A 13,163-nucleotide genomic window follows, 5' to 3' on the forward strand; every position below is an offset into this window, starting at 1 on the left:
TTATAGAAAAGAAAGCCGGTACATCTTTCTAATATATTGAAGTAGCAGGTTCTGAGCTACAACGTAAACCTCGAGGAAGGTATATCAGCGAGTCTCCGTGATATGCATGCTGTGTATGACGTGTTAAAACACTAAAGCTTTCGATCCATCTTTTGACCTTGATGTGGAGAGGAGTATCTCAGGCTACAGCTTCTCCACCTCCCTTGTCCTAGCCAACTACGCCATGTATCTTTAGTTAATAGGATATCGCAACCGATCATAAATGGGAGAGCAGCACTAACGTCATAGTACGAATGCAACGGCCCTCGAATATCGCCCCCACACGTAGGTATGTAGGCGGGTCGCCATTTTCCTTGCTTCGAACTGCCGTGATGGCATCTTTGGTGGAATATACAAGCTAAACAGCCGTATTGCCACGCGGGTTCCGCGACTGACAGACACGAAAGTTCGCTAATTGAGACGTGACCGTGGCTTACCAGGAAACAAGTGCTACTTGTTTAAGTTTTAAATGGCAAGTGCTATACTGGCAGCCGTTAACCGACAGCGTGGTAGAGTTTCTCAAGAGGCTCAATTGTCGCAAGGAAGAGCCTATCTGCATCTTGCAGGTGCTGGTGCGTACACGGTCATTGCCCAATTAGCCTTGAGACGGAATCATCAGGCATGTGTGCCAATCGACCTATCCGTGCCTCATGTCCTCATGAGAGAAATATTAAAGGATGTTGAGGTCCAATATCTCCTATCTAATAAACCTGCACGAAGTCGCTTTACAGATTGCCAAACGTGAGAACCTCAACAGATCATATAGTATGGTTGTTCCTGACCGCCGAGACTCGGTGGATATGGTCGACACGCGCGCAATCATTAATCGGGCAGGCTATCCGGTCAAGATAGTCTTCTATTGGATGCACCTATTACTGGAGCAAGAGGTTCATGACCCGGAGAACCCCCTGCTATCTCTTTTGCCATTGTTACAGGAAGCTGTCTTAAGGAGGGGTGTCACGGATGCAAACCAGTCACAGTACTCCACATTATGATTGCACCAACACGTTGGAAGTTCTGGTGGATGCAACAGGTGTTCACTACACTTCTTTTGACGCGGCAATATTGACACGTTTCATCAATTACTGGGACAGCAAGGGATTCTAGAAGGTCACGCGGCCAGGATCTGTTTCCCGCGGAATCTCACCTTTCTAGATAAAACATGTATGATAAAAGTGTAATACATATGCTCAACCAAAAGTTATGGTTTCTCTCTTTGACAAGTCTTTCCATGTAGTGTGGAGGTAAAGGTGTCAAGTCTTAGCTTTGGTTTACTCTGTATCCCATGCCAATCAGGAACAAAATTTGCACAGGTGCTGCGTGTGATTTCTGCCTGGTAGGCCTCAATCCACATTATACCAAAATCGCATGATAATTTAAGAAGTTATGTATCAAGGACTCCTACATCCTTGTCCCGCAGCATTCGCAATACCGCCTCATCCCCGCTCCGTACGGCCCACGAGAGTGGCGTCTGACCATCCATACCCTTCGACCTGACATCGGCGCCATTGTTAACTAGTAGCCGGACCGCTTCCCTGTGCGCGTTCGCTGTAGCTAAAGTCAGGGGTGTCCGACCATCGCTATCCTTGGATTCCAGATCAGCACCCGCCTCAATCAATAGTTTTACCGCCTCCTCGTTCCCATTTAATGCGGCCCAGGCTAGCGGTGTCCGATGAAGGATATTATCCTTGGACTGGATATCAGCACCCTTGTCAACCAGCAGCTTGACTACTGGCTCGTGCCCGTTCTCTGCCACCCGTGATAGAGGTGTCCGACCCTCCTTGTCCTGCGCCTTGACGTCTGCACCTTTGCTAAGTAGCAATTGGACCACTTCATATCCACACCATGCAGCCCATGATAACGGCGTCCGAATATTCATATCTTTAGACTCTATATCAGCACCGACCTCAACCAGCAACTGCACGACCTTCACTCTCCCACTTGCTGCAGCTAGGATTAGCGGTGTCTGACCATTGAAATCCTTAGACTCAATATCAGCGCCCTCTTTGAATAAAAGCAACACTACTGCCCAATGACCGTTCAGCGCACCCCATGATAGCGGTGACCGATCGTAGGTGTCATCTTTAGACTCAAGGTCAGCGCCCTTCTCAGCCAGAAACTGTGCCACCGACACATGCCCATCCCATGCAGCCCAAGATAGCGGCGTCCTCCCATGCACATCCTTGGACTCGATGTCGGCGCCACTCTGGACCAGTAGCTGCACTACTGCCTCGCATCCGTGCTTTACAGCTAACGTTAATGGTGTCCACCCGCTTGCATCCTTGGACTCGATATCGGCGCCACTTTCTATCAGTAGCTGCACCACGGCACTGTGTCCGTTCCTTGCAGCCCATGATAATGGCGTTTGGCCGTAGCTATCCTTTGCATTGATTATAATGGCAGCATTTCCGGCTAGTTGTAATACTAGCATCTGTGAAAAATACAGCAAACCAAGCCCGGCTGTGAGATGCAGGCCTGTGCTCTGTCTTGGGCCCTTTTGACTATAGCCCTGGTGTTTATAATTTGATACAGCCATAGCTTGTGTAGCACAGTCAATCAGACCGTTGTCCTGTAGGAAAGGAAGTGCTGTCTCAGATACCTGCTTCTGGACTGTGCGTGCATGTTGGCCCCAATGTCGAGAGGCATAATCTAAAAGTTTGTTCTGGTCGAGTCTGCTCTCGAATTCTTTGTCACTACCGCACATACCGCTCTTGAAAGTATCGAATGAGAGATAAGTGAGACAGACTAATGTGATCTCCTCTTGAGCACTGGGGTTCCACTTCTCTCGGATTTGCTCAAAGTATTCCTGGGTGGTATAATGCACGAGACGGATAACATTACTTGCCTCATCAACTACAACAAGGCCAGCGCAAACAGATATCATGTCTTCCACATCTGGAATGTTATCTCCGTCGAGGTGTTCCTCATCGAGCTCAACTGCTAAAGCATGGGAGAGCTCCTCAGTTGTAAGTAGTCTCTCTGCATAGGTGATCCACGAGAGGACGTTCCGTGCTAATTGGTATTTCATACGCGGCTGGCTTTTTATCCGCTTGATGGCTTCGTCATATAACTGGTCGTACACTTGTGACAGTTCCTTACCGCCGTGAGCTCTCTTTGAGATTACCTCTATAATGGACTTGACTTGCTTCTTGGTAGTAGTGTCTTGGAGTAACTCAATGTATAAATGCGCGAGAAGAAACCTTATAGGCTTATCAGTAAGCAAAACGCAGTGTGTAAGTGTAGTGTACTAACATCCCATCTGCTGCTTTAACGATTTCGTTTTGTACTAAGCTCTGCAGTTCCTTGTCACGTATCACACATTTTGGTAGTCGATGGATTTGGTTCGTGATGAAATGTTTCACGTCATTATCGGTTGCTCGGATGTGTAGCCTTTCAGTATGTTCAAATTCCTCCTCTATTTCAGGAATAAAGCGTGAGGTGATCATTATATTCATATTGCCTTCTTTTTGAAGCGAGCTGACAACTGCTAAGAGTCGCCTGCGAGTGTCATCTTTGCAGTCTGCAAATTCATCTAGAGCATCGATGACTAGGTGAACACTTGAGTAGGTTTTCAGCACGGAACGGAGGGTAGTGAGAACCTCGTCGGAAGACATTGTAGTCCCACGCCTGGAATGACGCTCATAGAGACGCAACACAAACTCCGGAATGGATTGTTGGCCCTGCAACAGTTGCCGGAGGATCGCTGCCAGGAACATGGTAGTACTATTCCTTGCTCGGTTTTGATAGTTACAGTATACATAAACAACCCCCCTGGTGTCGTTCTGGACTGTTCCAGCCAGATATTCAATCGCGGTAGCAGCTAACACCGTCTTGCCAGAACCGGGCATACCAGGGCAGTATAGGGTTTGCTTTGATCCGTGCACCCATGTGTTAAACGCGGGTGCATCGAGGAACCACTGCCCAGTTCCTGTTTCTCTCTGGTTTATCACATCGGACTGTTGGGAGGGAAAGTCAGTTGTGCATATCCATTTCAAGATTACATCTCGGAGTTGATTATGCTGCGTTGTGTCAAATCTAGTTTGAGTGTCCTTTACAACTGTAAGTGTTTGTGACACGGTCGATTCAATCTCCTCGATTCTCTTGTCCATTTTCCGGTTAGTTGCAAAGGTAATTGCACTTATAAGCCGTTGTTCATCTTCGAGCAGCTTAGATAGCTTATCAAAGGATGCCTTTATCTCCTCATCTTGCCCTAAAAAGAGCACAGCAGCGTACTTTCTCCATCTACCGATTTTGATCGTCTTCTCAGAACGGGCGAGGATTTCCAGCAGACATCCCAGAATATGGACCACCTTTATTCCTAAATTTCGGCCCATTCCAACGCTGACATACTCATCTAGGCGGACCGTGAAATCACCGAGCTTATCAAAGAGTTGGTCGATCCAGTCATATGCCTCTGACACCCCATCAGCAGCCTTTACAACGAAGAGGACGGCGCCAAAGATTGTCGGGGCTGGAGCAAAGGAGGAGAGTGCCAAAGCGCTAGAGGTGACAGTTGAGAGTGCCGTAAAAGGTCTGATCACCATTTTCGCTCTCTCGGTGAACTTTGCATACTTTGCACGGAACCCAGTAAATTTGTCTCGGTCCTGTTCCAGACGCTTTTGTAGCTCTTCGAGGCTCTTTAACTGCATGAGTAGAGTTTGTTCGAGCACGGTTCTTCCAGTGGACTCAATATATTTATCAACGGCCTTCGCCCACAGGTCGTCGAAGTCATACTGAGCGGCCATCTGATACTCAGGTTACCATCAGTCTTTCCGCTTGTTCCGAGAAATTAAGTTGATATAAATATTGACGCGTGGTGAGAGTCGAGCAAAACATCATTGGCAGCAGTGGTCACTGGCTGAATAACTTATATAAATACCTATTTGATTCTGCCAAAACTAGCCCAGCCTCGTACGTTTTGCCACGTCAGCACTGTATGCCGAATTCTATGCAATTCATGTTTACTGATTGGTGGATACCTCCGTCAAAATATCCCAACTAAGTTGATTAATTAGGGCTTAACATACCGGCAAAGCCTTAACCTTCATTAGTTAATGAATTCCTATGATTTACCTGGTGTGTATTATCTTCGCACGTACTTTCTTCTCATAGTGTCGACTTTCAAACGAATTCAGAACCGCCCTTATGGTAAAGTGCCCAACAAAATATAACCACCAAAGCCTCATTCATCCAAAGTTGGGGTATTTTACCCTGCTTGCCTTTCTTTGTTGCGGTTCCACGCAGGAAATCTGCAACGCGATTGCTGCCCACTATCTTTTCAAGATAATTTGAACAAGCTACATGGTGGTAAGCATAAGGGGTTATTCGCGCTCCTGATAAAACCAACCAAATACGACTCTCCATTTTCAGCCTCTATTTTGCGTGGTAAAGGATACCCATTTTATGTTCTGATTCATTTTTCGGTCTGACAATAAACGCACAGTAATACCTAGATATCATATACAGTCGTACTCCTACGCATCATCGCAGCCGTAGAGGCGTATTTCATATGGTCATTCAAAAGCGATGGTTTCTATGTTTTGGCTGCTCTTTCCATGTTATTTGGGCTTAGAAGTACGAGCTCTTTGCCCCAGGTTATACGGTATTAGCGCTTCCTAAGCCAATCAACAACAAAAGGTCGCACAGGTACCGCGCACCATGAACTTCTTCTGGATAGGCTTCAATTCAATGATGTGAGGCGAGTAGAAAGCCCGCCCCCCCCCCCCTTCCCACCGGGAACTCGCTAACTCATCAATACCAAGCCACCATTAGAACCGATTATATAACAGCGGTAGGCATAGATTGACCAGGTATATGCCCGTTATAGCGCGGGGTCCCTTCACACGGCAGCCAAACGTGTGCGTGAAGGAGCCCCTACTATGCCTGGAAAGGAGGATACCTGGGTTCGATGGAGAAGCCTTTAAGGATATACACAAAGCTAATATATCTCCTCATCTAACTATCACTGGGCGTTGATCTTTGGCCCAAAGATCGAAGAAGCCGGTGAAGACCCTCAGTATCGCTTTGATGGTCAGTGAAAGCTTTATATGGCAAAGTCTCCAACTTACATTGTAGTTGAGCAGAGGGAGACGACTAACCCTACGAATTGTTAGGTCATTATGTTGTCTTGCTAAATATCGCCAAAAAAGTTTTGGCGAATACGGTCTGCTGATAGCTCTTCTGGCATCGGGTCGAGGAATTTGTCAATCTCGGTAATCCAAAATGAATTCTGTGGATTGACCTGGCAGGCTGTAGTATATTCCCAATAGGATGGATACCACCCGGCGGTTTCCCAGTCCACAACGCCAACAATATCATCCTCGCGGACCAAGATATTGAAACTGCTAAGGTCACCGTGAGTGAATACCAAGGGCCAAGACTTATCTTGGCTTTTAATCAGCTCCTGAACTTCCAAGCCTAGATCGGGACCAAACTCTAGACCACGTCTTAGATGCCGATGAAACTCATCAATAGTGCGGAAAGGGCCAAAGCGTAGGGTAGGACCCGGCACACGGGCGTCATAGAGGGACCCGCCGTCGATAGAAGCAACCCCCACTCCTTTGGGGGCTTGCAACTCTCGCATCTCTTGAACTAATTTTTTCAATTGAGCAAGTAGCCTGGCCTTTGAATCTTCACTACGTCTCAACCAGCCAGTACCGAGCATGTCACCCTTGATTCTTTCCATCACGATATAAGTACAGTCATTATGTGCAAATGCACATAGCACTTTGGGGACTGGGATGGACGTATGCTGTGATATGTAGCGCATGGCGTGTGCCTCGGATAAATGCACCCAGGCCCCATACTTGACACACAGTGTCTCCGTGAGCATGAGGACACTTCCCTTCCGGGGCCGTGTAGACCTAAGCGCCCTGACTGCCAAAAGCGTTGAATACCGGTACAACGCTTTGTCATTGATAGAATTCGACTTTGGAGAAGCAGAAGACAATTCCATCTGGAGTTCGTGTTCAAAAGGTATCACAATCCACAATCTCCGTAGCTGAAGCAGAAAATATTCTTGAGCGAGATACGGCTGTCCGACGTGTCGACACGAAAATTCTTTTGAATATGGGTATGTTAGATGTGGGTTAACGCATCCCCGCCAAGTCCAGACGCGCTAGGCACGTGAATACATTTGAACTACAAAGATGTTGACCTGAGCCAGCAGTCACTGCCGATCGCATATTAGAGCTCTTTACCCAGAGGAGACTCCACTTGTTATCTGCATGTATTTAATATATGATTCGCGGTTTCGAATTAGGGCGCGGGAAGCAACATGTTCTCTCTACTAATGTCATCCTAGCTCTGCTCCAAGGAGATGTCAAGATACAGTCTGTTCACACTCTACTGCAAGAGGAGATTCCATCCTATCCCAAACAGGTTATGACAAAGATCTGGACGTAGAAAAATTTCATTTTACCATCGATCCTTCTGAAGGCCTCATTCTTCTGTATCACTTCCATGTTAACTAGTATCGGTTCTGGGAAGCTGTGTTGACAGATAATCCTAGTTGGCAAAAGAGAGCTGAAGAGCTATTCTGTCTTGAATTAATCTTCCCATACAAACTCGTTGAAGTTGTATGTAGACATTTAACGCAAGCCAAAGAAGAAATCCGCTAATCCTGCGTCCAACTTGATGCATTTACGGTACGAAATGTAGTCACAGAACTGAACCCATCAAGGGCTCAGGTGAAGATATAAATGGGGGCAATGCTAACTCTAGGCGTGGTTGTAATAAGACTAGCCCCTGGTCATCTTTTATATCAACGGTATTTTTGAAAAGAGAGTGGAGTAGTTCACGTCACACTTAAGGCTATGTGCTAACACCTAGAATTACGCTACCATAGCCATTCCGAGAGATATACGTTTGTCAGCATCTCAGCTATTCTTCCAAGGCACAACGTCTCCTGAATGCCAAGCATTATTTGCAATCGCGGATGTGCTTCATCCAGGTCGGCCTATACTAGGTGGCTTTTTCGTTGATGCATTTGGCCCTCAGGGAGCAGCGCGGTACTTTCTTCTTACAAAATGTAGGGAGCTAGCCCCAAAGGACCACCAAGCAAACAATGTCGCAGCTTCTAGCAGAATGGAAAGACTTTGTTGACAACTTATAAGTCTCAAGACTCATTGGAGCCATCCTTCAACCAGGTTTAAGGATTAGTTTACCCGGTTAAGCAACTACAAGGCAGAAAAAGCGGGCTGTATATTGAAATAATTGACTCAAACAATATTAATTTCAGCGCTGTGGATAATTAGCCGTTTTGAAAAGCCCTACCAAACAAGTTAACAGTCCTTCTAGCCAACTACGGCCACTCCTAGATCATGTTTAATGCTTGTTCTTTGGTCCCTAGTCTTGTTTCACTTTTAAGGATCCAGAATCAAGCTGTCCTTAATCAAGTAGCTTCCCAAAAAGCCAACGGTTCCATTTAAAAAAGATTCAAGTGAAAATAGAGGAAGCGGAAGTGCGGTAGTTCAGACTAGAAAGCCTCGATGGCAAGCCTACCTCTAGAGTCCGATAAATCTAGATCTCATTGCTACTCACTTACCTAGCAGAGTAACCTACTATGCATAAGACGAGGTCTGTACTGAGCACCATACTTGGTTGCTTAGAACACGCTTCTGCCGTTCCAAGAGGGAATTATCAAACGTGTAAGAAGTTGGATAATGGCGGGGTAAAGAACGATGTATCTGCTCGCCCCGCCCCGCAACACCAGGTTCTTATCCCATCATCCCGCGAATGCCAATCAATCCGTATCTGGGTAGTCATTTTTTGTAGTTTTGGCTGCCTTCTGTTGCGCAGTGTATACTTCGGCCTGAATTGTCAGAAGCCCCCTCCTATCCAACCTCCCGCTTCCGTTGGCCAAATTTTGTCTTCGGTAAACCTTGATAGTAGGGTTGGTATTATTAATTCCCTTCTGGGGGAACCTCGCCAACTTGAACAGCTCTGTGGCGGGAATGATAACTAGAAGTCTTCAAATCTGAAATCCGACTGGTACTACCATTAGTATTGTTCCTTTCCTACATCTACAATCTATCCACGCGATGTATCGTATCGGAGTCGATGTTGGGGGAACGAATACAGATGCGGCAATTTTGGATATCACTCAGACGAGCTCTCCACTGCGAGGCCTCCTAGCATCCGCGAAGACCCCGACATCCCCCAACATCTCCGAGGGCATTAAATGCTCCGTAGAACAAGTGCTTACAGCGTCTGGTGTCGATCGCCAGGGCGTTTTAAGCGTCGCAATTGGAACAACCCATTTTATCAATGCTGTTGTTCAAGCCCAGGGACATCAGCTTGCCAGGGTGGCTGTCATACGGCTCTGTGGCCCATTTACCCGCCAGGTGAGCACGGTCATTCGTCAGCCAGGATTTGAACCGATCTAAAACGCTAAACAGGTACCCCCTTTCGTGGATTTCCCGGCACGCCTCAAACAAATCGTGGAAGGCCCTGTATTCTACCTTGATGGAGGTCGGAACCTTCCCCCCATCTACTACTCAGAGTGACTCCAATCTGACTCCGTGTAGGTATTGAAATCGACGGAAGGGAGATACTTCCCCTAAATGAGGACGAAATCAAGGCGACGGTCCGCAAACTCCGCAAAGTGTGTATTGATAAGGTTGCACTTGTGGGAGTCTTCTCGGCAATTGATAAAGACGGGATTAACGAGCGTAGGTGCAAAGAAATCATGCTCACGGAAAACCCACAGCTTGACATCGTGTGCTCTGCCGATATCGGGGGCCCTGGGCTGCTTGAAAGAGAGAATGCAACTATTCTCAACGCAGCCATATTGGATCTTGCGAGGGACGCATTCAATGCCTTTTCTGTTGCTATTGGCGAGCTAGGCCTGGCCTGTGACCTCTTTCTTACTCAGAACGACGGCACTCTCACCGACGTGGGCACGGCTAACCAATTTCCTATCCAAACGTTTTCGAGCGGCCCGATCAATAGTATGACTGGCGCTGCTTTCCTTGCGTCAGTCGAGCTCAAAGGCGTGCACCATGAGAAGCAAGTCCTCGTGGTGGATGTTGGTGGCACCACCACGGACGTGTGCGCCTTGCTTCCATCGGGCTTCCCAAGGCCTGCTCCCAGCTTCGTTGAGATTGGCGGTGTTAGGACGGCCTTTTCAATGCCAGAGGTGCTTTCAATCGGCCTTGGTGGTGGTAGTTGTGTTGAGCATGATAGCTCTGCCTCTTCAGTCACGGTCGGTCCTACGTCTGTTGGGAATTTGTTAAGGCAAAAGGCGTTGGTATTTGGGGGGGAAACATTGACAGCTACGGATATTGTCGTGGCTGCTGGAAAGGCAAAACTCGGCAATGCAATAAATGTCTCGAGGGTACCGCAGGCAGTAATCAGTCAGGCTCGCGCTGAGATTAAAAAGAGGCTACAGGCTGCAGTTCAGAGAATGAAGACGTCTTCCTTGCCAGTTACCCTGCTTCTTGTTGGCGGGGGCTCTTTGATTTATATGGACCAGCTGGATGGTGTCGATGAATGTATTATTCCCCCTCATCATGATTCGGCGAACGCCGTCGGTGCCGCTGTGGCAAAAATTTCCGGAATTGTCGATACTATTGAAATCCTCGAAGGAAACGACGCAGCGAAGGTCTTAAGGGATACAGAGAATAAAGCCATTGAAGTTGCGTTGAAACGAGGAGCCGCAAAGGAAGACATAAAAATTGTTGAGTTGGAGCAAATCCCTCTTCAGTACATGACAACCAAAGCGGCCAGGATTATTGTTAAAGCAGTTGGTAAAGTGGCTATCGGTAAAGCTCACTCATCCCATAAGAAGTCTAAAGACTTCCAGAAAGAGGCGGGCAAACACAAGAAGACACTGTCTAGTAAGAGCAGCATAACGCCGGCACCACCTCCTAAGACACCAGCGTCTGTTGATATACTGATATATGAGCCCTCTGTACGGGGCGGGGTCTGGTCGCTGACAGCTACTGACCTAGAGCTAATTTCGATTGGAACTGGAATACTTGGTGCCGGAGGAGGCGGACCCAGCTACCTCCAGTATCTTGACTGTCTCTCCAAACTCGACTCTGAGCACCCAGGCAAGATGCGTGTCATATCTCCAAAAGCAATTTCAGACTCTGATGTCTGTGTATTGGGTGTATGGTACGGTGCTCCCAGTGTTTCCGGTGAGCGAATACCGAACGGATCAGAAATTCGAAATGCAGTTGAATGGTCTGTTAGAGCATCAGGCTGCGCTAAATTCGATGCTATCATCGCAGCCGAGATCGGCGGTGGAAATGGCATGTCAGCATTTCCGACAGGCGTGTTTTACGATATTCCGGTCCTTGATGGCGACCATATGGGACGTGCATTTCCCACCATCGGGCATAGTATGATCGTGCCGATACAAGTCCGAGCTTGGCTAACTACCAATCTCACAGTTCTACCATATATTTACGGTGCTCCCATTACACCCTGTGCGATTTCGGACTGCAGAGACAACGCGGCATTGATAACGGTAGGTCCATTCGCATTTAACCCATAGCTTAGCAATGTTAGCTGCAATCAGACTGAAACCGCCAATACAGAGCACTGAGTCCAACGGGAAAGTCGAGAAGCTACTTCGTTCCATGGCAGTGGAGCTTGGCCTGATGACAGGCGTCTCCCCAACACCACTGCCCGGCACGCTGGTCAAGAGATACTGCGTTCCAAACACAATTTCTCAAGCATGGTACCTGGGAAGAGCAGTACGACGAGCCCAGCAACTCAAGGTAGATGTGGTAGAGTCAATTGTACGTCAATCATCGTGCCAAAATACTACTTGCGCTAACATATAGTACCAGCTTGATGTCAACCCGGGTAAGTTGCTTTACACTGGAAAAATAGTTCATGTCCAGAGAGATATATCCGGGGGTTATACCATGGGTACGGTGACCATTGCGCCCCTTTCCCCTGAGGAGCAAGATTTATCCCATACAAGCCCATGTCCATGGCAACCGCAAGAGCAACGCCATCTTGTTGTTCCCTTCCAGAACGAGTATCTTTATGCTACCTTTGTCGACTCAGGCTGCGAGGATGTCATATGCAGTATCCCCGACCTTATCTCCATTATCGGACAGGACGGTCAAGCAATTGGCTCCCCGGAACTTCGTTATGGTCTAACTGCCCATGTGATTGCTATGGCTGCACATCCTTTATGGACAAGCGAGAAAGCATTGAAAGTGGGTGGCCCTGCGGGGTTTGGGTTGGATTTCCAATGGACCAGTATTGGGACATATAAGGAACCTCGGAGTGTTATTGAAGAGTTTGACGGGAAAAACCCATCATGACTAGGATGGCCCAATACCCTGTGGCTTGGTGACTCTGGGTCAGTTCTGACTCCCGAGCGCAAAGCTAGACCCGGTTCGGGGTAGGTTCAAGTCTGGACTGAGATTACTCAATCAACCCTGTATATAACAATGACAGGCTTGCCTATCTTGAGCGCCTTACCTATGCCTTGAGTTCTTTCTGGTTTATTGAATGTGACCACAAAATCACCAGGTTTCTCAACCATATGATCATGCCTAGTGAATTGGCGCTTTGGTTAAATTGAATTAAGCGAAGCGTTAATTCCGACTATAAAAAGGCACATGATCCCCCTAGATAGGCGTCCTGATAGTAATAGAGTAATCAAATCTATTTTGATCATTATTTTGATCACCGGATACGATTCCAATACTATATTTTCTATGTAAATCAGTAGAAAGGCAGTGTTTTTTTTTTTTTTTTTTTTTTTTTTAAAAAAAAAAAAAAAATCAGTTCTTTTCTCACTCAATATCTCCACACCTCTTCTGAATATATATTGCGGCAACACCCGATTCTGCAACAATGCGGGAGCTGACTACTATGGTTACAGGCTGTAATGAACCCCGCCCCAAGCCCAAGGCAACATAAGCAAGAAAAAGAAGAATAGAACATGCTGACAAGGATTTACTGCAAGGTTGAGGTTGCTGACCTTGCAGGGCAACCCCCTCCCGCTCAGTCGGCGTCTCCATGGTAATCAAGCCACGGAAGCCCTTCCGTTATCCATTTGTTTCCACCGTTGAAGCTCCACATCTCTGTTGGAGCTACACCAAACCGCATTCTAGCGGAAGGATCGTGGCAATTATTTATGTTCCATACAAACAGCT

At 47.2% G+C, this 13,163-nt stretch overlaps 4 protein-coding genes across 4 annotated transcripts; 2 read left to right on the forward strand and 2 right to left on the reverse strand.

Annotated features, from left to right (window-relative positions):
- Positions 1-1,830: 1,830 nt before the first annotated feature.
- BDW43DRAFT_264788 (uncharacterized protein) lies at positions 1,831-2,609 on the reverse strand. The gene has a single exon (XM_032040705.1). The coding sequence runs from the start codon at positions 2,391-2,393 to the stop codon at positions 2,148-2,150; it is 246 nt and encodes an 81-aa protein (XP_031904005.1). The 5' UTR covers positions 2,394-2,609; the 3' UTR covers positions 1,831-2,147.
- On the forward strand, positions 2,544-3,772 carry BDW43DRAFT_264789 (uncharacterized protein). Its single transcript, XM_032040706.1, has 2 exons — positions 2,544-3,239; positions 3,292-3,772. Exons 1-2 carry the CDS (start codon positions 3,171-3,173, stop codon positions 3,508-3,510), a joined length of 288 nt encoding a protein of 95 aa, XP_031904006.1. The 5' UTR covers positions 2,544-3,170; the 3' UTR covers positions 3,511-3,772.
- A 2,240-nt stretch (positions 3,773-6,012) lies between these two features.
- Positions 6,013-7,073, reverse strand: BDW43DRAFT_264792 (aminoglycoside phosphotransferase family protein). Its single transcript, XM_032040707.1, has 3 exons — positions 6,461-7,073; positions 6,139-6,394; positions 6,013-6,062 (listed from the first exon to the last, which is right to left on the reverse strand). The coding sequence occupies exons 1-2, from the start codon at positions 6,992-6,994 to the stop codon at positions 6,170-6,172; spliced, it is 759 nt and encodes a 252-aa protein (XP_031904007.1). The 5' UTR covers positions 6,995-7,073; the 3' UTR covers positions 6,013-6,062; positions 6,139-6,169.
- Positions 7,074-9,068: 1,995 nt separating this feature from the next.
- On the forward strand, positions 9,069-12,323 carry BDW43DRAFT_322600 (uncharacterized protein; the record flags this gene model as incomplete). Its single annotated transcript, XM_032049592.1, has 6 exons — positions 9,069-9,383; positions 9,438-9,510; positions 9,567-11,384; positions 11,436-11,512; positions 11,583-11,786; positions 11,838-12,323. Exons 1-6 carry the CDS (start codon positions 9,081-9,083, stop codon positions 12,321-12,323), a joined length of 2,961 nt encoding a protein of 986 aa, XP_031904008.1. The 5' UTR covers positions 9,069-9,080.
- Positions 12,324-13,163: the final 840 nt, after the last annotated feature.

This window comes from Aspergillus alliaceus (assembly GCF_009176365.1).
Source record: "Aspergillus alliaceus strain CBS 536.65 unplaced genomic scaffold BDW43scaffold_6, whole genome shotgun sequence".
In the NCBI taxonomy this organism is placed as follows: Eukaryota; Fungi; Ascomycota; class Eurotiomycetes; order Eurotiales; family Aspergillaceae; genus Aspergillus; species Aspergillus alliaceus.

Excerpts from the sequence above, each read along its gene's own strand:
- BDW43DRAFT_264788 (XM_032040705.1), bottom strand. The coding sequence starts at position 2,393 with ATGGGCTGCAAGGAACGGACACAGTGCCGTGGTGCAGCTACTGATAGA.
- BDW43DRAFT_264789 (XM_032040706.1), top strand. The coding sequence starts at position 3,171 with ATGGACTTGACTTGCTTCTTGGTAGTAGTGTCTTGGAGTAACTCAATG. Across the intron at positions 3,240-3,291 it reads ATAAATGCGCGAGAAGAAAC|ATCCCATCTGCTGCTTTAAC; the intron begins CTTATAGGCTTA and ends TAGTGTACTAAC.
- BDW43DRAFT_264792 (XM_032040707.1), bottom strand. The coding sequence starts at position 6,994 with ATGGAATTGTCTTCTGCTTCTCCAAAGTCGAATTCTATCAATGACAAA. Across the intron at positions 6,395-6,460 it reads GTCTAGAGTTTGGTCCCGAT|GGTGACCTTAGCAGTTTCAA; the intron begins CTAGGCTTGGAA and ends GTATTCACTCAC.